The 25,880-nt window shown below is 37.4% G+C and overlaps 1 protein-coding gene across 3 annotated transcripts; it reads left to right on the top strand.

Annotated features, from left to right (window-relative positions):
* Nucleotides 1-40: 40 nt before the first annotated feature.
* Nucleotides 41-23,415, top strand: LOC109038975 (uncharacterized). Of its 3 annotated transcripts, none has more exons than XM_072298321.1 (5): nucleotides 41-229; nucleotides 13,874-14,292; nucleotides 14,700-15,170; nucleotides 16,464-16,781; nucleotides 19,889-23,415. In XM_072298321.1, exons 2-5 carry the CDS (start codon nucleotides 13,884-13,886, stop codon nucleotides 21,739-21,741), a joined length of 3,051 nt encoding a protein of 1,016 aa, XP_072154422.1. In that variant the 5' UTR covers nucleotides 41-229; nucleotides 13,874-13,883; the 3' UTR covers nucleotides 21,742-23,415. The 3 variants fall into 3 exon arrangements, with proteins under 3 accessions (XP_072154422.1, XP_072154423.1, XP_018909802.2); XM_072298322.1 differs by having other exon boundaries at nucleotides 41-432; nucleotides 14,700-14,957; XM_019054257.2 differs by having other exon boundaries at nucleotides 41-432.
* The last annotated feature ends 2,465 nt before the right edge of the window (nucleotides 23,416-25,880 follow it).

Raw genomic sequence — 25,880 nt, 5'->3', positions numbered from 1 at the left:
ATGCTCACCCTCCCACACAGTGTACGCACACTCACACCCCGATCTGCAATTCTGCATTGTTTTCAATGGTTTTCATTCACGCCAACGGGTGTCCTTTCGTAATGTGTTTGCTTTTATCAGATCAGTAAATCCCATAAGTTTATCGTGTTACGCTTTTGTGTGTTTTCTTTCTATGTGATTTGTCAGGTTGCCATCTTTCATGCAACGCGTTCAAATTTTTTCACTATCGGTTAGTTTTTTTGCTGTTAATTCATTGATCATGCTTGTTCTGTTGAGGTTAGAATTACCACTACATGCTTCCAAACCAATTTTTTACGAAGTTACAAGCTGAGAGTGCTTGATTATCGGAGCCAGCCATATAGTGTTCTTCGTTTCACCAAGAAAGAGTACTTGCATGACATTCACCCACGCTTCAAGATAGGTTGATTTAAGGTACATATTTATGACTGTCCTCCGTCCGAATTTCCATGTGTAATGGTTTATTTCAAGAGTAATCAGTTGAAAACAACATGACCGTAGATTCAGAACTGTATGATGGGTTATCTGGCTAAAACTGACTGTAGCCATGCCAAACTAACATGTACAGTGGACTCTCGATAATTCGAAATTGAAGGGAATCGGCTTTTTCTTCGAATTAGCGAGGTTTCGAAATAGAGAGAGATCGAATTAAAGAGATTCATGTGAGGAAATTTCGAATTAGAGAGGTTCGACTGTAGAGAGGCAAATGGACGGATTTACGTCAAAAGGAACCAAAAATATCAGTTTATTTCTTCACGGAGGTAAAAATTACACTAAGTTATTATTAAGTATTTATTATTTATATTTAATTTTAAAATTATTAATTAACTGTTTACATTTTGACAATCCTATCAGCTCTTTCAGACACCGGCCAGGTACATAAACAGTTGACTTCGAATTGTAGAGAGAATGTACCGTCTTATTTCGAATTATAGAGGGAGAACCATATTTACTTCCCACGTTTCGAATTACAGAGAGAATTTTCGTCGCAATTTCGAATTATAGAGGGCCGTGCTAGCTTAAAAATTTTGAAATAACGAAGGGAGAAAAATACATTGATTTTCTTCGAATTATCGAGAGATTTTCAAGGGAAAAGGACTTTCCTTCGAATTAACGAGGTTTTCGAATTATCGAGGTTCGAATTATCGAGAGTCCACTGTAACAGGTACATTCCTATACGCACCAAACTTGTGTAGCCTGTACGTATCAAATCTCAGTTTGTTCATAAGCGGTGAGTCTAATTTTTGATCAAATACTTATGTATTCACTTTTGAAGTTCAATGCTTGCACAAATGTACCCGGTCTCAGAATGATTGATTGTCCAAACGTATGAGAGGTACCGAGGGTCATTCCATGTCAACTCAACGAGGTTTTGAACCTTGACATCTCGGATCATGTTCAAATTTGGTGTGCTGCAAGTTCCTATTGAAAAAAGAATATTCCCAAAATTTTAGGTCATTTGGTTGCTCCGTTGATTTCATATGGAATTTCAAAATTTGGAAAAAATTGAGTTTTTTTATGACCGATATAACTTTGAACGGCTGTTACTTTTCAACGGTTCATCGGAAAAACTTGAACTAGGTCTTGTTTTGAAGCTTAAAGCTTCTTCTTTAAAAAAAAATTGAAAATAAAATTTTGAAAATTTTTGGAAAATTTTGAATTTTCAAATTTGAATTTTTCAAAAAGGGCATTTTTTAAAATTTTGATTTTCTTTGTAGGTGATTCTCACATAATCTCAAAGCATTTCCCAAAGTTTCATTGTGGGCCGCCAAGCCTTCATAATCCAAAAAATTGCAAAAATTTGCTGTTGAGGCAGGGCAAACATTTTTCATGTGGAGAGCAAGCAGGCATCCCGCTCTCCTCCCCCCCTTCCGATGTTGTAAGTATCTATTTTACAAAAGGTGATAATAAACAATGAGCATCCATGAAAACATCCTATTCCCACTCTTTAGAGCCTATTAACTGTTAACAGCCATGTCAAGGGAATCTGTTCCTACTATGCATGGCTTATGCATGACTTATATATATAGTAGGTACATATGATGGATTTTAAGAGAGATTAAGTACGGTACATTTATTGCTATAACTCAGGAACCGCTTGGCGGCCCACAATGAAACTTCGGAAAATGCTTTAAGATTATGTAAGGATCACCTACAAAGAAAATCAAAATTTTAAAAAATGCCTTTTTTGAAAAATTCAAATTTGAAAATTCAAAATTTTCCAAAAATTTTCAATATTTTTTTTTCAATTTTTTTTTTAAAGAAGAAGCTCTAAGCTTCAAAACAAGACCTAGTTCAAGTTTTTCCGATGAACCGTTGTAAAGTAACAGCCGTTCAAAGTTATATCCGTCATAAAAAAACTCAATTTTTCCAAATTTTGAAATTCCATATAAAATCAACGGAGCAACCAAATGACCTAAAATTTGGGGAATATTTTTTTTTCAATGGGAACTTGCAGCACACCAAATTGAAAATGATCCGAGAGGTCAAGGTTCAAAACCTCGTTGGGTTGACATGGAATGACCCGCAGGCGCAATGATACAACTATTCGACCACGGATGTAGGCATGTTGCAGCCAGCCGGATTGAAGGCGCGTCAAACTGCGAAGATCACGCAGCCGCGTTCCCTTCCCTGGCTGTCGCAATGATGAAATCGCCGCAAACCTAAGAATACGCGTCATTATTTTAACTTTTTGCCCTATTTTACTATTTTTAAATTGAAATATGTATTTGAACTATAACGATTCAAAAAATTTAACCGTACTTGATTCGTTTTTTGATTGAAGAAAATGGAAAAACGGGAGTAACGCGTCGAAACTTTCTATGATTTTTATTTTTTAATCATTTCAGAAAATTTCCGGAAAACCTTCAGAACACACCAGGAAGCTTCGTAAAACACATCGAGTAAAAATAAAACATCAGTAGATGTGTGCAACGTTACAATCGGAGAAAAATACGCTTCTATTCGCGCGCAGCCGTCGGTATTTCGGTTCATCCACGGCAGGCGCAATGATACGACTATTCGACCACGGATGTAGGCATGTTGCAGCCAGCCGGATTGAAGGCGCGTCAAACTGCGAAGATCACGCAGCCGCGTTCCCTTCCCTGGCTGTCGCAACGCGGAAATCGCCGCAAACCTAAGAATACTTACGCGTCATTATTTTAACTTTTTGCCCTGTTTCACTATATTTAAATTGAAATATGTATTTGAACTATAACGATTCAAAAAATTTAATCGTATTTGATTCGTTTTTTGATTGAAGAAATTGGAAAAACGAGAGTATCGCGTCGAAACTTTCTTTGATTGGTATTCTTAAATCATTTCAGAAAATTTCCGGAAAACCTTCAGAAAACTACAGGAAGCTTCGTAAAACACATCGATTAAAAATAAAACATCAGTAGATGTGTGCAACGTTACAATCGGAGATAAATATGCTTTTCTTCGCGCGCTGCCGTCGGTATTTCGGTTCTTCCACGGCAGGCGCAATGATACGACTATTCGACTCCGATGTAGGCATGTTACAGCCAGCCGGATTGAAGGCCCTTCAACCTGCGAAGATCACGCAGCCGCGTTCCCTTCCCTGGCTGTCGCAACGCTGAAATCGCCGCAAACCTAAGAATACGCGTCATTATTTTCACTTTTTGCCGTGTTTTACTATATTTCATTTGTAATATGTATTTGAACTATAACGATTCAAAAAATTTAACCGTATTTGATTCGGTTTTTGATTGAAGAAAATGGAAAAACGAGAGTAACGCATTGCGTCCTACTTTTCACCTTTTTGACCTGTTTTACTATATTTAAATTGAAAAATGTATTTCAACTATAACGATTCAAAGAATTTAATCGTATTTGATTCGTTTTTTGATTGAAGAAATTGGAAAAATGAGAGTATCGCGTCGAAACTTTCTTTGATTGGTATTCTTAAATCATTTCAGAAAATTGTCGGAAAACCTTCAGAAAACTACAGGAAGCTTCGTAAAACACATCGATTAAAAATAAAACATCAGTAGATGTGTGCAACGTTACACTCAGAGATAAATACGCTTCTATTCGCGCGCAGCCGTCGGTATTTCGGTTCATCCACGGCAGGCGCAATGATACGACTATTCGACCACGGATGTAGGCATGTTGCAGCCAGCCGGATTGAAGGCGCGTCAAACTGCGAAGATCACGCAGCCGCGTTCCCTTCCCTGGCAGTCCCAACGCGGAAATCGCCGCAAACCTAAGAAAATGCGTCATTATTTTCACTTTTTGCCCTGTTTTACTATTTTTAAATTGAAATATGTATTTGAACTATAACGATTCAAAAAATTTAATCGTATTTGATTCGGTTTTTGATTGAAGAAAATGGAAAAACGAGAGTAACGCATCGCGTCCTACTTTTCACCTTTTTGCCCTGTTTTACTCTATAGTCCAGTACCAATAGGAGTTTATGAATGCAAGAAAGAGGTCAGAAGAGGTTAAAGCTGATTTTTATGTATTTTTGGTCGCTGAATCCGAATTTGATGCTTCCCACCAGATCCGCCTTGTGCGTTTTCCGGAAAAGCCGGAAAACTGCCGAAAATCACGTTTTTACGCGCTTTTCCGGGAATAAATAGCTTAATATTCGTCGGAGCGTAAAATTAGTTATGAGCCAAGTTGTAGCCGAGTAAATTGCCGACAACATTGAAAGGGACAAGTTTTCGCTAGGACTTAAATTTAAGCCACCAGAGCCCGCGAAAGTTCGAATTCGGCCAAAAATCACGTTTTCTCGCGCTTTTCCTGCCATAACTCCCTTAATTGACTTTTAATTGAAAAAGTCAAGAGAAATGGAGTTTAAGGTAATCACATTTTGAACAAATTTCAATGTGATATTTTTCGGTATGATTCACTTATCGGCCGCTAGAGCGCGCCGAAGTGCAAAAAACCCCTAGAGGTAGGCAATTTCGACGATTTTCTGCTCAAATGCGATGAATTAGCAGCATATGTTGAAAATATTGGCGTATCATGACAGATATGTATATTTGATTCGCGTATCTCGTTTATTACTTGTCATAGAGATTTTATTCCGCTCGCAACTTTGAAGAGTGAATCTGTAGCATTGCATGGAGGATGAAATCTGTGTGCACAAGGTCGCAAATAAAATCAGCGTACATCAAATTTTTTGCTCTCGTCCAACTTGGAGCCTAGAGGTATATATATCATCTTCAGTTTTGACCATATCTCTTTGGCCTGGCGGAAACAGCTGTGGTCACTCCTATAATGCCGGGAAAGCCCTCTTTAAACTCGCGGAGTGCTGCAGTACAATCGCAGGTAGAGGAGCGCGCGGGCATGTTTTAACGGCGGGTTGTGGCGGGCGCGATGAGTGAAAAGTGAAAAGGCAGCCATGGTCGGGGGAGAGGGAAAGCTAGAAAGGGTGAAAACATTCATTATACACCATGCAAAATCTAACATCTTGCCTAGATATTTCGGCCAGCCTCTACTAATACGCATGTTTGAGGGTATTAAGTCAAAATTGTGGCACTGGGAATCTGAGACTGATCAGCTCCTAATCTTCAGCCTATGTCGAATCTCCGTCTTTCAACATACTTCATCTCAAGCTTAAGTGCACGTGTGAATTCAATAGTTCCTTGCGTTTTCCACTAACTTGAATCATTTCTATGTCAGAATTTTTCGTTAATTTACGCGCCATATCCCATATCGATAATACGTGATGAGTTTGGTATCTCATTTCTGAGAAAGCACTTGAAACAGCCAGACCAGTGTTGGTAGGAGAGAAAAGGCTTGCCCTCATTTTGGAGAGCAGGTATTAGAAAAAAAGGTAAAAAAATACGAGCTATTGTCTCCCTCGCTACAGTGACAAAGCAATAAAAATGTCAAAAAGAATATGTGAATGAAAAATCAATCGTTGCTCATTTGAAGCGGATGCTAAAAATTCAGGAACGATCAATCAGGCTGAGACAAGTGCACTCCGATGAGCCAGAATTTGACTTTAAGCGATGTTGCTCATTTTGTGGTGAAAGTATGCTTGCTAATGTAAAGCTAAAAGACAATAAACTTCAATTGCATGGACGTGTAATTGTGATAAGTGTAACTGCATTAAATATGCGGGATCGGTTATTGTGTACTATGCATACAACGAATCCTTGGTGCTCAGCTATGTTGCGTCAAAATTACGCAAGGTGGAGGATTTAGTCGCAGAGGAAGCCAGGTATCATTCGAATCGTAATTTAAAGTTTATAAGATTGTCTTTTCCTGTGACTAAATCGGAGACTTCACGTAAGAAAGGGTCGTATGAAGAGCTTATTTCCGAGGTCATGCGACAGATTTTTGATTACTTGACTTTATACTTAAATGAGTGTCAATTCATGTTGACAGACTTAATAGGCGAATTTAAGGGAGAATATAAACCTGATTTAAGAACTGCTAAACACGAGTTGATGAAAAATTATGAGAGTGACATCATTATATCAAGATCTTGGAGAGTCTTCTGTAGTTTATTTCAGAAATATTGGTTTTCAAGTCCTTTTCCGGACGCATTTTACCCGAATAAAAGTAGCGATGAACACGATGCCACCTTAATTTCTGAATACATTCGGTCCAAAATCTACAAAACTGAAAAATATTCTCCCATCAATAATTTCCTGGGGAATGCCCAATCGATTGTCCCCTATAGGCCTTTTAACATTTTTAGAAATTGTCATTGTGAAACACAGAAAAGAAGATGAAGAGTCAAAAAAATGTATATGCTTTGCTCATTGCATCATAACGGCGGCACGGCCGAAATCGTTTATATCTTCCATTGAACTTGGGATTTCTTCATTTATTAAAAAAAAAAAAAAAAAAATAATTGTTTCTTGGTGACTCATTGACACGCTTGAGTCACTAGGAATATCCCGCGTCTTATCGAAAAACCGTTGTCAAAAATTTCTCAAAACGAATGAGGGAAGGATGTTTATGAATGTCTTCCAGACCAAGGCTTAATATTTCGCTGAAATATGATTCTCACGTGTGACCTAATATTATGATTGATCAAAATATCCGAAATTGACATCAAATCCACTGTCCTCACCTAACCCTGAAATTATTCTTCAGAATTAAAAAGAAAGAAAGTTCTCTTGATTCAATATTATGTATATACGCAGCCGTAGCGCTTGGGGTTGGGGGTTGGGGGGGGGGGGGTTGAGGTTGGGAGCTCTACTTTAGGAAAAATAATTCCTTTAATCATTTGTTTTACAAATATACATCGATTTTGAATTTACAGCGTATCAACAGTGAATTAATAGCTGATATCATCGCATTTGAGCAGAAAATCGTCGAAATTGCCTACCTCCAGGGGTTTTTTGCACTTCGGCGCGCTCTAGCGGCCGATAAGTGAATCATACCGAAAAATATCACATTGAAATTTGTTCAAAATGTGATTACCTTAAACTCCATTTCTCTTGACTTTTTCAATTAAAAGTCAATTAAGGGAGTTATGGCAGGAAAAGCGCGAGAAAACGTGATTTTTGGCCGAATTCGAACTTTCGCGGGCTCTGGTGGCTTAAATTTAAGTCCTAGCGAAAACTTGTCCCTTTCAATGTTGTCGGCAATTTACTCGGCTACAACTTGGCTCATAACTAATTTTACGCTCCGACGAATATTAAGCTATTTATTCCCGGAAAAGCGCGTAAAAACGTGATTTTCGGCAGTTTTCCGGCTTTTCCGGAAAATGCACAAGGCGGATCTGGTGGGAAGCATCAAATTCGGATTCAGCGACCAAAAATACATAAAAATCAGCTTTAACCTCTTCTGACCTCTTTCTTGCATTCATACCCCCCTTTTTAGATCTATTGGTACTGGACTACTATTTAAATTGAAAAATGTATTTCAACTATAACGATTCAAAGAATTTAATCGTATTTGATTCGTTTTTTGATTGAAGAAATTGGAAAAACGAGAGTATCGCGTCGAAACTTTCTTTGATTGGTATTCTTAAATCATTTCAGAAAATTTCCGGAAAACCTTCAGAAAACTACAGGAAGCTTCGTAAAACACATCGATTAAAAATGAAACATCAGTAGATGTGTGCAAAGTTACAATCGGAGATAAATATGCTTTTCTTCGCGCGCTGCCGTCGGTATTTCGGTTCTTCCACGGCAGGCGCAATAATACGACTATTCGACCACGGATGTAGGCATGTTGCAGCCAGCCGGATTGAAGGCGCGTCAAACTGCGAAGATCACGCAGCCGCGTTCCCTTCCCAGGCTGTCGCAATGATGAAATCGCCGCAAACCTAAGAATACGCGTCATTATTTTCACTTTTTGCCCTGTTTTTCTATTTTTAAATTGAAATATGTATTTGAACTATAACGATTTAAAAAATTTAACCGTACCTGATTCGTTTTTTGATTGAAGAAAATGGAAAAACGGGAGTAACGCGTCGAAACTTTCTATGATTTTTATATTTTAATCATTTCAGAAAATTTCCGGAAAACCTTCAGAAAACTCCAGGAAGCTTCGTAAAACACATCGATTAAAAATGAAACATCAGTAGATGTGTGCAAAGTTACATCGGAGATAAATATGCTTTTCTTCGCGCGCTGCCGTCGGTATTTCGGTTCTTCCACGGCAGGCGCAATAATACGACTATTCGACCACGGATGTAGGCATGTTGCAGCCAGCCGGATTGAAGGCGCGTCAAACTGCGAAGATCACGCAGCCGCGTTCCCTTCCCTGGCTGTCGCAACGCGGAAATCGCCGCAAACCTAAGAATACGCGTCATTATTTTCACTTTTTGCCCTGTTTTACTATTTTTAAATTGAAATATGTATTTGAACTATAACGATTCAAAAAATTTAACCGTACTTGATTCGTTTTTTGATTGAAGAAAATGGAAAAACGGGAGTAACGCGTCGAAACTTTCTATGATTTTTATTTTTAAATCATTTCAGAAAATATCCGGAAAATCTTCAGAAAACTACAGGAACCTTCGTAAAACACATCGATGAAAAATAAAACATCGGTAGATGTGCGCAACATTACAATCGGAGATAATACGCTTCAATTCGCGCGCAGCCGTCGGTATTTCGGTTCATCCAAGGCAGGCGCAATGATACGACTATTCGACCACGGATGTAGGCATGTTGCAGCCAGCCGGATTGAAGGCGCGTCAAACTGCGAAGATCACGCAGCCGCGTTCCCTTCCCTGGCTGTCGCAATGATGAAATCGCCGCAAACCTAAGAATACGCGTCATTATTTTCACTTTTTGCCCTGTTTTACTATTTTTAAATTGAAATATGTATTTGAACTATATCGATTCAAAAAATTTAACCGTACTTGATTCGTTTTTTGATTGAAGAAAATGGAAAAACGGGAGTAACGCGTCGAAACTTTCTATGATTTTTATTTTTAAATCATTTCAGAAAATATCCGGAAAATCTTCAGAAAACTACAGGAACCTTCGTAAAACACATCGATGAAAAATAAAACATCGGTAGATGTGCGCAACATTACAATCGGAGATTAATACGCTTCAATTCGCGCGCAGCCGTCGGTATTTCGGTTCATCCAAGGCAGGCGCAATGATACGACTATTCGACCACGGATGTAGGCATGTTGCAGCCAGCCGGATTGAAGGCGCGTCAAACTGCGAAGATCACGCAGCCGCGTTCCCTTCCCTGGCTGTCGCAATGATGAAATCGCCGCAAACCTAAGAATACGCGTCATTATTTTCACTTTTTGCCCTGTTTTACTATTTTTAAATTGAAATATGTATTTGAACTATAACGATTCAAAAAATTTAACCGTACTTGATTCGTTTTTTGATTGAAGAAAATGGAAAAACGGGAGTAACGCGTCGAAACTTTCTATGATTTTTATTTTTAAATCATTTCAGAAAATATCCGGAAAATCTTCAGAAAACTACAGGAACCTTCGTAAAACACATCGATGAAAAATAAAACATCGGTAGATGTGCGCAACATTACAATCGGAGATTAATACGCTTCAATTCGCGCGCAGCCGTCGGTATTTCGGTTCATCCAAGGCAGGCGCAATGATACGACTATTCGACCACGGATGTAGGCATGTTGCAGCCAGCCGGATTGAAGGCGCGTCACACTGCGAAGATCACGCAGCCGCGTTCCCTTCCCTGGCTGTCGCAACGCGGAAATCGCCGCAAACCTAAGAATACGCGTCATTATTTTCACTTTTTGCCCTTTTTTACTATTTTTAAACTAGGGGGCTACGCCCCCTGGCCGCTACGCGGCCCAACCCCCTGAAGGCGCCCCGCGCCGTCAATGGGCCGCTTCGCGGCCCTATTTTTACCCTCCTATCGGTGTTAGTTTTCTTTTTCCCCTAAAAAATTACGATATGAGATATACTTTACTTTTAGAATATAATACTTTTTGGTTTTGATGAATAAAGAAACACATTTTTTTTTGAAGTCTAAAAGACGCGTTTTGGAATGACTGCTTGATGAAATATTGCAGTAAAACAACGATCATTGATAATCAGGTAATAATTAAGTTCATCGGGATGTGGGAATCGAACCCACACCATGATCTGACTGGATGCTTCCGACGTCTTTGACGACTCGGCCACTGCTTGTCTTGACGGAATTAGAGCGAATCTTGTGTAGATAAGTGTAGAGCTGATGCGCAGGCTATACAGCTACTGCGCAACCTCCTTGACCACTGCGCATCCTCCCGCGCATAGCGGTAGCAGTCTCGGAGCATTCTGAAAATTCACTCACTTTTATAACGTGATTGTAAAAAAACCTGGGTCCTTTTTCCAAAATCTGAATAGAGCGGGCTTATCTAGGGCCAATTACCCGTCGATTACCGCAAAAAACTTGGAAATCGGCCCAGTAGATCGCTCAAACGAACTATGACAAAAAGTATAAATTTACATTGTTTAAATGGGAGAATTCGCAACTTTACCACTTAATATAAAAAAACCTAGGCCATATTTTGAAAATCTGAAAAGAGTTGGCTTATCTAGAGACAATTGCCCGTCGATAGCCGCAAAAATCATAAAAATCGGCTTGGTAGAACGCTGAAACTAAGCGTTACCAGTTTCGCAAAATTAGGAGGTCTCGGAGCTTATAGTATAGATTGAAATATGTATTTGAACTATAACGATTCAAAAAATTTAACCGTACTTGATTCGTTTTTTGATTGAAGAAAATGGAAAAACGAGAGTAACGCGTCCAAACTTTCTATGATTTTTATTTTTAAATCATTTCAGAAAATTTCCGGAAAACCTTCAGAAAACTACAGGAAGCTTCATAAAACACATCGATGAAAAATAAGACATCGGTTGATGTGCGCAACATTACAATCGGAGATAAATACGCTTCTATTCGCGCGCAGCCGTCGCGTCGGTATTCCGGTTTATCCACGGCAGGGGTCATTCCATGTCAACTCAACGAGGTTTTGTACCTTGACATCTCGGATCATGTTTAAACTTGGTGTGCTGCAAGTTCCTATTGAAAAAAAAATATTCCCCAATTTTTAGGTCATTTGGTTGCTCCGTTGATTTTATATGGAATTTCAAAATTTGGAAAAAATTGAGTTTTTTTATGACCGATAAAACTTTGAACGGCTGTTACTTTTCAATGGTTCATCCGAAAAACTTGAACTAGGTCTTGTTTTGAAGCTTAGAGCTTCCTCTTTAAAAAAAAATGAAAAAAAAATTGAAAAAAAAATTTTGAAAATTTTTGGAAAATTTTGAATTTTCAAATTTGAATTTTTCAAAAAGGTCATTTTTTAAAATTTTAATTTTCTTTGTAGGTAATCCTTACATAATCTTAAAGTATTTTCCAAAGTTTCATTGTGGGCCGCCAAGCGGTTCCTGAGTTATAGCAATAAACGTACCATAATCCCACTTAAAATCCATCATATGTACCTACAAAGTATAAGTCATGCATAAGCCATCTATAGTAGGAACAGATTCCCTTGACATGGCTGTTAATAGATAATACGCTCTAAGTAGTGGGAATAGGATGTTTTTATGGATGCTCATTGTTCAATTTTTCTGAATTTCACTGGAGGAAAAGAGAGAAGAAGAGGAATCCAAAAAATTGCAAAAATTTGCTGTTGAGGCAGGGCAAACATTTTTCATGTGGAGAGCAAGCAGGCATCCCGCTCTCCTCCCCCCCCCCCCCCTTCCGATGTTGTAAGTATCTATTTTACAAAAGGTGATAATAAACAATGAGCATCCATGAAAACATCCTATTCCCACTATTTAGAGCCTATTAACTATTAACAGCCATGTTAAGGGAATCTGTTCCTACTATGCATGGCTTATGCATGACTTATATATGGACGGCATTTTGCAATTTGGAACTATAAATTCTGGCTCCTCTGGGAAAACACTTAAGTGCATAGGGAAACTAATGGCACTTACGTTGTTGTCAAACTGGGCTAGAATTTATAGTTCCAAATTGCCAAATGCAGTCCATATATAGTAGGTACATATGATGGATTTTAAGAGGGATTACGGTACGTTTATTGCTATAACTCAGGAACCGCTTGGCGGCCCACAATGAAACTTTGGAAAATACTTTAAGATTATGTAAGGATTACCTACAAAGAAAATCAAAATTTTAAAAAATGACCTTTTTGAAAAATTCAAATTTGAAAATTCAAAATTTTCCAAAAATTTTCCAAATTTTTTTTTTCAATTTTTTTTTTATTTTATTTTTTTTTAAAGAGGAAGCTCTAAGCTTCAAAACAATACCTAGTTCAAGTTTTTCGGATGAACCATTGAAAAGTAACAGCCATTCAAAGTTTTATCGGTCATAAAAAAACTCAATTTTTTCAAACTTTGAAATTCCATATAAAATCAACGGAGCGACCAAATGACCTAAAATTTGGGGAATATTTTTTTTTTTCAATAGGAACTTGCAGCACACCAAGTTTGAACATGATCCGAGAGGTCAAGGTTCAAAACATCGTTGAGTTGACATGGAATGACCCCCTACTGTCAGCTAAGTTGGCAGTTGTTTACTTTGCATTTTCATGTATCCGCAACGTAGTCGTCCAATAATGAACCAAGATTGACGGCAGAATGCTCCCGAGCAATGTTGCCATCATACGCAGATTCATAAATTGGCCTACTTTGCGTGACAATCAAAAGTAAGTAGACCACTGCCAACTTGAGAAGTTGATGACATCTTCACCTTGATTGTTTTGTGTGAATAAACATTGAGCAATTAAATCAATTCCGATCAACTGACCACAAGTTTTGCCTTACTTCTACCGGTTAGCATAAATTAGGAAGCACATCATCGTTGGCTTTTCAGCTCAATATTGCCAAATAATTATACTACAAACCATGAAGTGTTGTAGATTTCTAAATTCTCTATAAATTTACACACTTCATTTTGGCTTATTGTTGCATAAGAATTGAAGAAAACAGTGTTATTGATCTAACCAGAGTGTCCGCATTTTCAGAAAAGTATTTCCATGGAAGGTTAGGAAATCAGAAAAACGTCTGGAGTTTTAGGTAGGGTACTTTCAATGTCCAATACTGATGCTGAGGACACACTTGACTTGAGGAAATCAATCAAAAACAAAATCATAATGGTTTTCTTTTCATGATCAGAGATATTATAAGATCACCAAACTTCATACTAAAACTGATCTGTTGATGCTGTAATCACAATAATTAAAATTACGGATGGTGGATTCGCCACTACCAATTGATGCATTAAAGCATTGATTTTGCTTCCATTTGTGCCACTGGTAGAACTTGATAAATCCTCAGATTCACTTTCGAATTTATTTTTATGGCCAAGTAAGTTGCTTTGTCTGATCAGTTTTTTCCCACTTAGTTTATTTTTCCAATTTTTCTTGTTGTTTACCTAATCATATGTTTTCTTTTCAGTTAGTATATCATGGAGTCAACAACACCGACAAACAAGCGGAAACAGTCAGCAACATGTGAGACTTGTGATGTAATGTTCTCTAATGAACAGGATCTCTACGCCCACTTTCTGACGAAGGACCACATGATGGCAAGCACAGAAGCTACAGAGCTCCGCAGACCATTTTGCGTTCATGACCCTTCTCAGGCTGTTTACGTCAGGGGTCTTTCCTTGCGAAATTCGCTCCATGATCTTCAGGACGTTTTCAGACCGTACGGAGAAATTAAGCAATTGATCCTGACAAAGGTCTCAAAGTATGAGGCTGGTTGTTTGGTAGAATATGCAGAGGTTGGTGCTGTTGATGCTGTACTCAAGAAATCACCCCTCTTGAATGGCACAAAACTACATGTTAAGAAGTACAGCATTAGGTCCTCTTTAGGTAAGCATATACTGATTTTTCAACGGACAACGCTTATCAAAGAATCAAATTAAGATCAAAGAAAATATGGTACCTAGGTAAGCATCACTGTAGTAGATAACCTCTGGGGCTGCCAATCATGAGTGATTGCTCACATAGTGAGTATCTTGAATGTAGTAAATCCTTTTTTTTACGAGTAATGCAAGAGTAATCGGCAAAGCCGTGGGTAATTTTAAGGGTACCAAAAGTGCTCGAGAGAGAAGTGATAAAAGTCTCTTTGGCCTCAGTAGTTAGGATAGTAGGGACAGTTCCATGAAAAAGTTACTTAAGTCAGCATATTAGGGCACTAAAGCATTTCTTTTTTAGCGTCAGTCTATTTTTGGTCCAGATTGAATACCTACTTAAACATTTTTGCATTACATTTTCAGTTAGTCATGAAACCTCAATTGCCAGCCAGAGTTCGAATAAAAAAGTTTGTACAGAATCTGATGATGTAAGACCAAGTTCCTCAAGGTCAAGCTCACTGCCTGAAACAACTCCACCTCTGGAAAGAAATGGAACAGCTAAAGACACAAGCTCCTCTCAGCTGTCGACTAGTAAAAAGAAGGAACCTGCACAGCTAAGTCCTGCAGAGAAGCTATTAAAAATCTTTGAGCACCAAAATACTCCAAAGGAACTAGAAGATGGTGAATGCCCAGAATTTGATAGACGTCAGAGTTCAGTTCGAACCTCCTCGATCACTCCTAATATAAAAGAAAAATCTACTCCTGAGAAAGATACATCCAAGTGCAGTGAAGAAAGCCTATCACTAGTATCTGAAAAGTCTGCTGATATTAGTCATCATAAATTTTCTGAGAAATCCCAAAAGACTACTGATAGGAGCAAATCAACATCTCAAGGTAAGTTCAAACCTATCTCTCTAAAACTGTAGAATTTAGTCAAAGACTTGTGTTCATAAAGTTCACTGTCACTATGTTGATCTGTTATGACGAGTTTCATGGTCTAAACACAGAGGTCAGTCACAATGCAGATTCTCTCGGCCAGCACATTGCATATCTCCAGCCCTATCCAGCAAGTTAATCAAAGAAGAGTTTGACTGATCTAGTGGGATCATTCAAGTTTAGGCAGTAGAGAGAAATAGATAAAAAAAAGGGTTTGGTCATGAAGTCAATCCTTAGTCACCATTTTGATTAAAGAGCTCAAGTCAATTTAATGAAAATACAATCTCAAGTGAAGTACTCACAGTTTTAAATTCTTATAAAATTATCAGGACCTTTGTCAGGACCACTCAATGAAATTTGTTGTCTTCAAGGCCTTGAAAAGCAAAACTGTTGATGAAGTTTTGCAATCCTTAGCCCTGTAATAATAAATAGTCAGAGAAAGCATCTGTCTTTTTACAAATAATATGATGACATTATAGAGGGTATGGCTGACTTTGCACCGCAATCCTGTACTGTGCCAGACTATGATCAGCGCTCCATGGGAATCATCAACAAACAGGCATAATTTTTCCACACATCTGATTTCTATCTGACATTGTCCGAGCGTCTTTGAGCGTAGCCAGTGATGCCCTGGTATAATTGACTTCGCTTCGCGATCCCATATGTTCTCTGGATATCTTAAATACTCCTTGAGCATCATCAACATTGCTTGCATTTGAGACGTAGCCCAAAATATACCAACTTGACTTGCCAAACTACAACTTCCATTGCTGTTACACACATCAAATTCACCGTGAACAACTCTATTAGAGGGAATGCTATTCATTTCAACCCTCAAGAAAACATTACAATTTTAAAATCACAAGTTTAAAATTGAATAGTACCTACATCGTTAAATATTCCCACTTACCAAAAGGGATGCACGCAGGCTAATTGTGAAGATCTCTCCTTGTGTTTTACATTATCTGTGCTACCCTGCTGAGCTGTTATGCTTTACAAATTTGACGCATTCTTGAAATATCTTAATACTCTGCTAAAGGTTTGCAATTATAATGAAAAGTAGAATTAATAAAATAAATTTAATTACTTAAGTAATTTAATAATTTTAATTATAATTATGATTAAAACTTAATGAAAATTTCATACACAGACATCATATCTTTACTATCATAATTCTTTTATTCATCATATTTTTGACTCCTGATTACTTCATGCGGTTCAGTTTATGATAGTGTTTTTCTCCTTTCCCAGACAGGAGCTGTTCAGTATCTCCTCTCAACCACACAAATATAGTGCAGAATACTTCCAGAGCATCTCTACAAGATTCTCCTCATAAGGAAAGTCCACGCTTAAAAATTGACGATAAAATGTACGATGATCAAATAATAGATTTTGTCACTCAGCTCCAAGCAACTCTGCCCCTAGTTCAGTACAAATACCAAGAGGTATTTGAAGACGTTAGAAGGGCAATAGGGCTACTCAATGTCAAGTACAATTGCTATCTATTTGGTTCATCTTTCACAGGCCTTTGCTGGGACGGAAGTGACCTTGATATCTGTATCCAATGGGGTAAGAAAATGCTTTACTTTTATTTTAACTTGTTTCTCATTCTGCATCAAATCCTTGAAAAAAAAAAAAAAAAAAAAAAAAAAATCTGAAGACAGGGAAGGAATAGACCACTAGACGAGGTTTGAAAGTAAGCTTTCTGATGCATCGACTGCCAAGGTGCAATACCACATATCTCCCTGGGAGTCTCTCAAAATTTCCGCTCGTTAATTATTATTTTTGAGGAGATTCAAGCCAACTTCTTGGCTTAATATTTATACAGAATATTCTGCCAATAGTGAAGAAAAAACAAGGAAGTTTTAAAAAGTTACATCAACTAGTTTTCCTAAGAAAAAAGGGAATACAACATCAGTCTATAACGTCGCAACAGATACACAAGGGTTTTCACTTTGGCCATCAGTTGGGTACTTCTTAAATATTTTACATAGAACATGTTTTGCGCTTTGAATATTACCCACATTTACTTTTAACCAATATATTAACGTTTTTATTCAGCACTGATCTTGTAATATTTGAATTTCCTGCTGGCATTTTAATCAAGCCAAGTCCCTTCGCCACCTTGAGTTGCTCACAGTCTAAAAAATGCGCAAAAATGAGCCTGTTGCAAACTTCTGCTAGGGCAAAAATTAGAGTTGTTACTCACAGAAAGTTCCTCAAAAATCCCGATGAGCGCATCAGCAAAGGCTGAAATGCACTCCTTACTTCACAATTTGTGTAAGAAATTTGTGTTTTTTCGATTTTCCCGCTTGAAACGAGACCATGGCACAGGTGAACATTTCGTTAGAGGAGTCCAACCCCTCCAATCCAACCTCTGCTCCCTTGGAGGGGTCCATCCAACCCCTGCTCACAAGGATACTACGCAAAATTCAATATAGCCAACGCCAATCTGCCAAAGCTTGATGATTCTAACCACCTGATAACAATCGGCGTGTTTACATTCACATTTTTCTCACGTTGTTAGATATCCGCCTTGATTGACCTCGTGCTCTCCTCAAGTTGCGTGCGGAAGCATCGGCCATGTTGAGCAGGGATTGAATGGAACGACTCCTCTAACGAAATTTTCACCTGTGCTGTAGTATCCATTTTGAAGCGTTAATCTTAAAAAAACGCAAATTTCTCACGCAGATTGTGAAGTTAGGAGTGCATTTCAGAGTTTGCCAATGCGCTCATCGAGATTTTTGAGACATTATTTGTAAGGAACAACTCTCATTTTTGCTCTAGCAAAAGTTTGCAACAGGCCAATTGACTCATAGTGTGGAGATTGTAGTTGCTGTACTTTCACATCGCAAAGACTGTCGCAGTAATGTTTAATATGCAATTTCACTCTAGTAGGGTATGGTTTTGATCTAGTGGTAAGTTTAAAGTTACACATCAAAAAACGTAATATCTTGATTATATGTTACTCTCAGTAATTTACGTTGCTTAAATTATGTTCCATGTAAAATTTTGATGAAGAAACATCTATCTTAATATAATGCGCAATTTTGTACCTTGGTCATCATTGAAAAAGTTTCTGGAGGAAGGGCTTGCACTGGAGTAACCAGAGGAAAGTAGCACTGGGACAAGTGAGATCTAAATCTTTGCTTTTATCCATCACAAAATTGAGACTGCAGATCAAGTGATGGCTTGAAAACTTGAAATCCTCTCTTTTGTCTCCTATGTATTTAAATGTAGGAATTTTTAGTATCATACAGACATTTTTTTGGTGGCATCAATATTAACCTGTGATTTCACAATGGAATGAAGTGATGGTTTTACTTATTTTTTAACCATCAACGACAATGCAGCATCCTGTTTGCAACTTTTTGTTCTTTTTTCTCTTTTATACTAATTATTCATACTAATTTTTTTGACTCAGAATAGAGTATGTTTGAGCAAAGGTAAACAAAAAACTTCTGCAGGTGCTAAATTTCCTCTGGATCTTGAATTGGGATGTAAGCACTCTCACATGAGCCAAAAATACAAATATTCCTTGAAGTTCTCAGGAAATAAAACCAAGTTTCATTGTTTTTGGGACAGGAGAGAACCAACGCAATTAAAGAGTGTTAAAAATCATGCATGACAAAAAAATAGTTTTTGTTCCTATACCAAAAAAATAGTTGATTTCAAGGGAAAATGATGGTATAAATTGTGTCCTCCTACATATCTTCAGTATTTTAGTGGCATAGAAATTGCACCATTTTGAAAACACTGTAATTCCATTGGTTCCCTTCTGCTAAATGCAATGCGAATAACCTCAGCAACTGATTAATAATTGTGTGATTAATAATTAATAATTAACACATTTTAGGGCAAGAAAATTTTTTCCATCATGTGTGTCCATTTATCAGCAATTTTGATTGAGAATTCAAATGTTCTTAGTCTCTAACTGCTTTAAAGCTCATGGGGAGAGAAATGCAGCTTTTGGGCTGATTTAGAGGGTTGGAATTTTCGGGACCCACAGCTGATTCTCGATTTGGTTGAGTTAAATTGTATCAGGTGATGTAATGGCAGGTCAAGTGCGATAGTGTAAAAAAAAGAACTTGCTGTATTTTTGTATGCTCATTCGAAAAGCCCATTTTTTTTCTAGCTCAAAATATGATTTGAGGATGCATTGGTGGGTGAATGGACTCTAAAATCTGTGACGAATTTTCTATATCACACTATAAAAATCGCATAACGTTTTATTTCAGTCCAGGAAGCCTTTCAGTGCTTTTGCATCAAGTTTATTTGGAATATACCTAAAAATTAATTCCCTCTATGACGTATATTTCTCAATCAAAAATCAAAGAAACAATCAGGATACTGTGATTACGTTTCAACTTTGTTGAAACTTGATATCTTGGAGTAAAATTTTGCAAAGGGTTTATTTATTGAGTTGGCATTGCAGTTTGAGTAATCTTTAACCTGGCAAGGAGCCATCAATGACCAACAATTGACTAAAACCACATTGAAACTGAATCTATGAAACTCTATCTCTAACTCTATCTTTGTAACTGATTCTATGCCTGCTTAGCCACACAGCAATTTGAGATCAAGAAAATTTTATTTTTTATCCAGAGGAGGCTTCATTAAAGGTTAATCTCTCATTACATTTGCTTATTTTAATAATTGTCATCTCTTCTTTTCAGGACGAGTTGTAAGAGACTTAGAATTAGTTCTGAACGATTGCAGGAAGGTGCTTTATAAATCCGGTTGCTTCGATAAAGTTATCATCATTCGTGCCCGAACTCCTTTGATTAGAGCCCAGCATAAAAAGTTTAAGCTCCAATGTGATATCTCCTTCAAGTCCCGTCTTGGCGTCTATAATAGTATTTTAATTAAAATTTTGCTTCTTTTTGATGCACGTCTTCAGACCATGATAATGTTTCTCAAATACTGGGGCCAAAAGAATGAGTTGGTAGGTAGTAACAAGATGAATAGCTACTGTCTTTGCTGGATGATTATCTTTTTCCTACAAGTCCAGAATATTCTACCAACAATAGAATTTTTAAACAGCTTTTCACCTGAGCATATGCAATACATGGGATGGAATGTTTCATTTTTCAATATACCCCATGTAACTGTCAGTGAAATCCGAGAGCAGTTTCTGCTTCAGAATCCATATCAAGAGAAATCCATTCGTCAGTTGTTAATTGAATTTTTTGACTATTACTTAACATTTGATTATGGAAAAAATGTCATCTGTCCAATAATAGGCACTACAATCCCACGAACTAACTTTGAAAACTTGACTGATCTCCCTCCTAGCATGGTACAGTTTGTTCGAGAGGCTCAAACTCTGCGTATGTCAAGGACTAATGACTTCATGTTTGACCGGTCTTTTGTTTTCTGTTTGCAAGATCCAATTGAACTGACCTTCAACATCGGCAAATGTATGTCGCCTAAACTTAAAGATCATTTTAAACTTTGTTGTAAAACAGCAACACAGATTCTGGTCACAGAGAAGGTTTATATGATAGTTCCCAAACTGACTCAGGGACAGGATTCAAAAGAACCAGAGGGAAACGCGTATGTTATGACAGGGCAAAAGCAAGTTTCCATGACTGTAGATCAGACACTCAAAATGCTCAAAAAATCCTATTGTCACACAATAGGTGTAGAACAAAGTGAATTACATACGGACCCTCACCTGTGGATTACTGACCTGTTCATGGCTTTAATAATGGTTTTAAATAAATGTTGGCAGTTCGATATTTCTGTCTGTTCAAAAAATCAGTGCACTGATGAAGTCATCAATAAAAAGTATCTTCAGTTTGGAAAGAAGCTCAATCTAAATTGGTGTCAAATTCTGTATTGCAAAGGCTCATCAGTTCTATTTCATAACAGAAAAAAGCTAAAAAAGGAGATGAAGTCAATTTTGTTACCAAACAAGCTCAAAAATAAGTCTGAATTTGAAAAAGAAATATACCAATACACTAAAATATTCCAAAAAGAGATGAGCTCTAAAAGCTCTGAACAGCAGTCAAAGGAACAATTTTTTTTAGTATTTTTTTTCAATCCCATAGACAGGGTAACTCGTGTTGAAGTTACCTTCATGCGCTACTTCAAACCTAACTCGATACCGGGTGTCAACAATTATCATGCTTTTTTTGAGTATGCACATCAAAATTTCCTTCCCTTGATCTACAGGTCACTAAGTTTTGTACGGAATAATCGAGGAAAGCTCGATCTTTCTGTAGAATTAAAATCAATCTGCGATGACTATCTGAACTTGTTGATACCACCACCACCGTCACCACGTTCAGTTCACAACTTGAGTGGGAGTACTGTGTCATCACAATCAGACTTCGTGCAAGAAGGGCAGTCTAACTCCCAGGCAACACTAGAAGATGTGACAGATATAGTAAAGGAACAGCAAAGTAAGGAAACTCATGAGAAAATAAAATCTGAACCAAGCTCAGCGAATCCTGCTGATTCTGATTCGGATATTGAAATTGTTCCTGTAGAACCAAAAGTATTCGAGTGTATTGATGTTGAGTGATCATACATATTGAAGTGTATTTTGATCTAATGATCTCAAGTTTATGTACTCAGTCATATTTTTAATGTTAGTCAATAAAAGTTGATGTCCCTTAGGTAAACATCCCTGACGTCCATGTAATTGCAATTTGTAATCACTCAATCAAAAGAAAGAAAAAAAATGAGTGCATAGACCATGGGTGGCAGCATCATTTTATTCAAAATTGTGATGCACTTTCACACCTGATTTCCTTTTAATTAATGTCCGATTCAATCTCTGCAAGCAATAGCAGTAAAATTGGCTTGAATTAATGGTTCATTTACAAATTTTGTGTTCTATTAGAGCTGAAGCATGAACATCTCAGAAAATATAGTGCCTTATATTTTGTTTATGGTGGCATAGATTTTTAACTATTTTAAGAATGCTGTTTCAGCTGTTCTGTAGTCATAAATTCCAATTTTCTCACATAGATTCTTAATTAAAGTTGTGTCAGGTTGGACTCCTGTAAGGTGCTTCCTCAGAAACCATCTGATTTCCTTGTTCAGAATTACAGATTTAAGAATTTGGATCAAAATATTTTTCGATCTTTTGTGTGAAATTCTGATAAAAATAACTTGCATTTGTCATCAATTTATAGTACCATATTTATTGTCTATCCAACCTTAAATGTTAGCAACACAGGTTGGCAATTTAAAAAAAAAAGAAAGTGAAATGTGATTCCTTCATATTGTTTAGCGCTGAATTAAAAGTTTACAGCTGGTTTTTTTTTCATAAAGTCTTAAATTTTGGTGGAATCAAGAGTTCCTTCAAAAGGAGGTTTTTGTGGGAAATTTTTTTTAGAATAGGTGAATGATGGAGAATAATCTCTTTTCATACGCACTTTTACCACGTAATCATTGATCGATTAGTCTCTTTACATCATGTAGCCATTCACTTGATTATCTAAACTCTCTTGGAAATCTAAGTGCGTAATGAATTTAATGAAGAAAACAGTTGTCTAAAATTCAGTGCTGAAATATGTTGGAATCTTAAATTTTGTGTCTGAGATTTTCTTCCCTTTCTTGTTTCTTCCAGATCTGTGTGATTCTGTATTTGAAATTAAACAGTCTCAGCTTTGTAACAGGAGTCTAGAGGCATAATTATCTCGTGAATCTTCCTCTTGTAAGATCTCTCATTGAAGATTGATTTTAAGTTTTAGCCCAACTAAAAAATGCCATCAAGGTGCGAGATTAAATCTTCCCCTCTCATTAGTGAAGATTAATCAATCAATTTATTATATTCAGCCTATTTATTTATTATTTTCCGGTAACATAAGAAATCGTACATGATTCATATGTCTAGCAAAGGAAAAAGTTTTGAATTATTTTCTCTTTCAAGCTTTTTTTCTCCTTTTTATGTTCTCCTCCTCTTGGTTGTCTGTGAAATAACCGGTAAAATAATTTAGACATTATTGAAAGTTTCTTTGCATAACTTTTATTTATTGTTAGGTATAATTTCTGTTTGACTGTAAATAAGTTAAATGATCATAATCTTGTTGTAACTATTTTTTTGTAACTGTATTTGTTAAAATGTAAATATCCTTCTTTTCATACCAGTGATATTAATTTTACAAACTTTGTATTACCTACTGTACAAATTAATTGTTTTGTTGCATCTGAACTGTTCGCAGTCAAGTAAAATTTTTACTTTTTGAAATATGCTTTTTCTTTTCATGAAATTTTTAAAAATTTACTTACCCGGTCAGAGATGTTAAATTATTGAAATGGAACGACCTAATTGATTTTTTTTAACCATTTTAGCTTGTTTCTTGTAGGCATGCACCTTCTATTCTTACGTCCAAAATCTAAGTGACAATCAAGTTAGTTTTTGAATGCAAATAAATTATATTACGCACCCAAAACACTCACACTTGAAGTGAAACTATAACTGGGACCGAATAAATGTGGATGTCCAAATTGCCAAACGTAAATTTTGGATTCGTCAAGTGGTGTGATTTTGGAGGAGAAATCAATGAAAAGCCATTAATTAGCAGTACGTCAATTTCATGAATTCAGAATCTATCAAACTACATCACATGGTGCCTAATTTGCTCTCGTTCTTATTTTTTCTACAAAAAAATGCCTTGAATTTTTGAACACAGGAACTTTTTGTTTAATTCAAAGTAACTTTTCAAATAAATGTTTTATTAGCTGTATTGTGATGAAAGGAGAAATTTGCGGATGTTTTGTTGTTAGGTATGCTGATTCAGGTTTAATCCGTCCAATTAGTGGTCTGGAATAATCCGGACGAACGTCGGAAAGCAGCCTTAGGCAACTACTTGAAGCCGCTTATATTGCCTATCCGCAATTTTGAAGGCGGACGGTTAGATTGTATAGTACCTACTGCCGGTAAAATATACCGGATTAGAAAGCTTAACGAACGTCGCCACTTCTACAAAGTATAAACACCGCTGCCGGGCCGCTCATACAAGTAATACTGCTTACATGCTACTGATATGTCAGGGTTCTACAATTGGAAGTTAGGGTTGGATTTAGGGGGTGACCACATGGGCCGCGGCCCATGTCGGCAAATTTGGCCATATTTTTAAATGTAGGTAGGTATAAAAAAAAAATCGGACTCAGAAAAAAAATTACAAACGAGAAAGGGCGACAATATCTCTCATTTCCTGATAGTATTGTAATTTCTAATTTTGTCGTCTTTCAGTGACACAAGAGACAGCACCTTTAATTAATCAAGTTAATTAAGAGAGAACCAAACACGCAATTTGGCCTGGAACGGCGCGGCGCAGAGAGCAATGATGACGAGGACTTGAGATGAAAGATGAAAAGGAGAAGCCCTCGGCGCGGTGGTCGGCATGTAACACATATTAGCGCCTACAAGGCTGCATGAATACTTCACGCATTGCGTCAAACGCAGTGCGGTCAGCAGCCGGTCGGCGTAAAACACCGCTTACAAAACTGTAGGAATACCCACTTCACGCACTGCGCCAAACACAGTACGGCCAGCGCGACGCGGCGGTGGGAGTTAAAACATTATTTAACCATATTTTTGTTTCTTCTGTCATAATTTTCTCGTTCATTTCTTATGAACGGAAGGCCGTGTCCACACAAAGATAGTCATGGCGACTCCTTGCTATGCGCGTTGATCTTTACTGACACCACTATAGAACAGATCATGGCATCCCAAGTTTTCTGATCCTGTGCCTTTCTTTTTCGTTCCTGTTAACACGGTGACATCCACAATACACTTTTTTACCTCCGATATAACCTCTGTCAATTTATTAGAAATGCCCTGTACATTCCATGTCCCAAAAATCATAGTCCGTTTTCGTAGTTTACGTCGGAAAATTCGTTTTTTTCCATGTTCACCGAGGCTATTTTCGTCAGGCTTTTTAATGTTGAGCTTTTTTCCGGGTATCGGGGAGTTAGCCCGATGCCCCAACCCCCAACCTGGAGGACCAGGGTTTGATTTTGGAGTACCGTCTCCTAGACATGCTGCTTTCACCACAGCTATGAGTCCTGTCTGCCCCTCTGATGGGTGGTTCATATGCTATGAAGCCGGTGACCATCTCCATCCCCCCCCCCCCCCTTTGAGGCAGTTGCTACCAGTGTTGGAAACACACCTTTAAGTTTTAGAAGCCATGTGGCGCATCAAGCCCGATTTTTAGGCGCCATTGAAGATATTTAGGGGACAAACTGACTTTTTGCCTAAATATTACGGCGCATTTAGTGGAAAGTTAGACGCAAGATGTTTTCGTAACAGAACTAGTAAGTAGATGTAACTTGGGGAAGACAATAGCACCAAGAATGAAATAGTGAGGAAAAGAAAAAGCAAACTTTCACTTGTGTTGCTGAAAATTCTGAGCTTTTTAAATTCGAATAGATTTGTTTTTTCCTTCTTCATGTGACTTCCTGTGAAAATCCAGATTTTTAGGGGGCAATTTTTAGGGGCCACGTTGGCGCAGAGCCTTTATTTTTTAGGCGCCATGACCGATTTTTAGACGCATTTAGCGCGTTGGCGCCTGTGAGTTTCGAACACTGGTTGCTACCAGATGGGGTCCGCAAGATTGCTAAACCTTTGACAGTATACTGAGTACAGTCCCTCATACGGGTATCGTACTGAATAAAAATTGCAAAATTGAACGTATGGAAGTAACTAAT

Source organism: Bemisia tabaci, chromosome 3, assembly GCF_918797505.1.
Source record: "Bemisia tabaci chromosome 3, PGI_BMITA_v3".
Lineage (NCBI taxonomy): Eukaryota > Metazoa > Arthropoda > Insecta > Hemiptera > Aleyrodidae > Bemisia > Bemisia tabaci.
The sequence above is the reverse complement of the archived record's forward strand: the minus strand, read 5'-3'. Positions and strand labels throughout refer to the sequence as shown.

What these genes read in the sequence shown, in the direction of transcription:
- LOC109038975 (XM_072298321.1), top strand. Translation starts at nt 13,884, where the DNA reads ATGGAGTCAACAACACCGACAAACAAGCGGAAACAGTCAGCAACATGT. An exon ending in CAGCATTAGGTCCTCTTTAG is followed by an intron (nt 14,293 to 14,699) that starts GTAAGCATATAC and finishes TTACATTTTCAG; the next exon opens with TTAGTCATGAAACCTCAATT. An exon ending in TGATATCTGTATCCAATGGG is followed by an intron (nt 16,782 to 19,888) that starts GTAAGAAAATGC and finishes TCTTCTTTTCAG; the next exon opens with GACGAGTTGTAAGAGACTTA.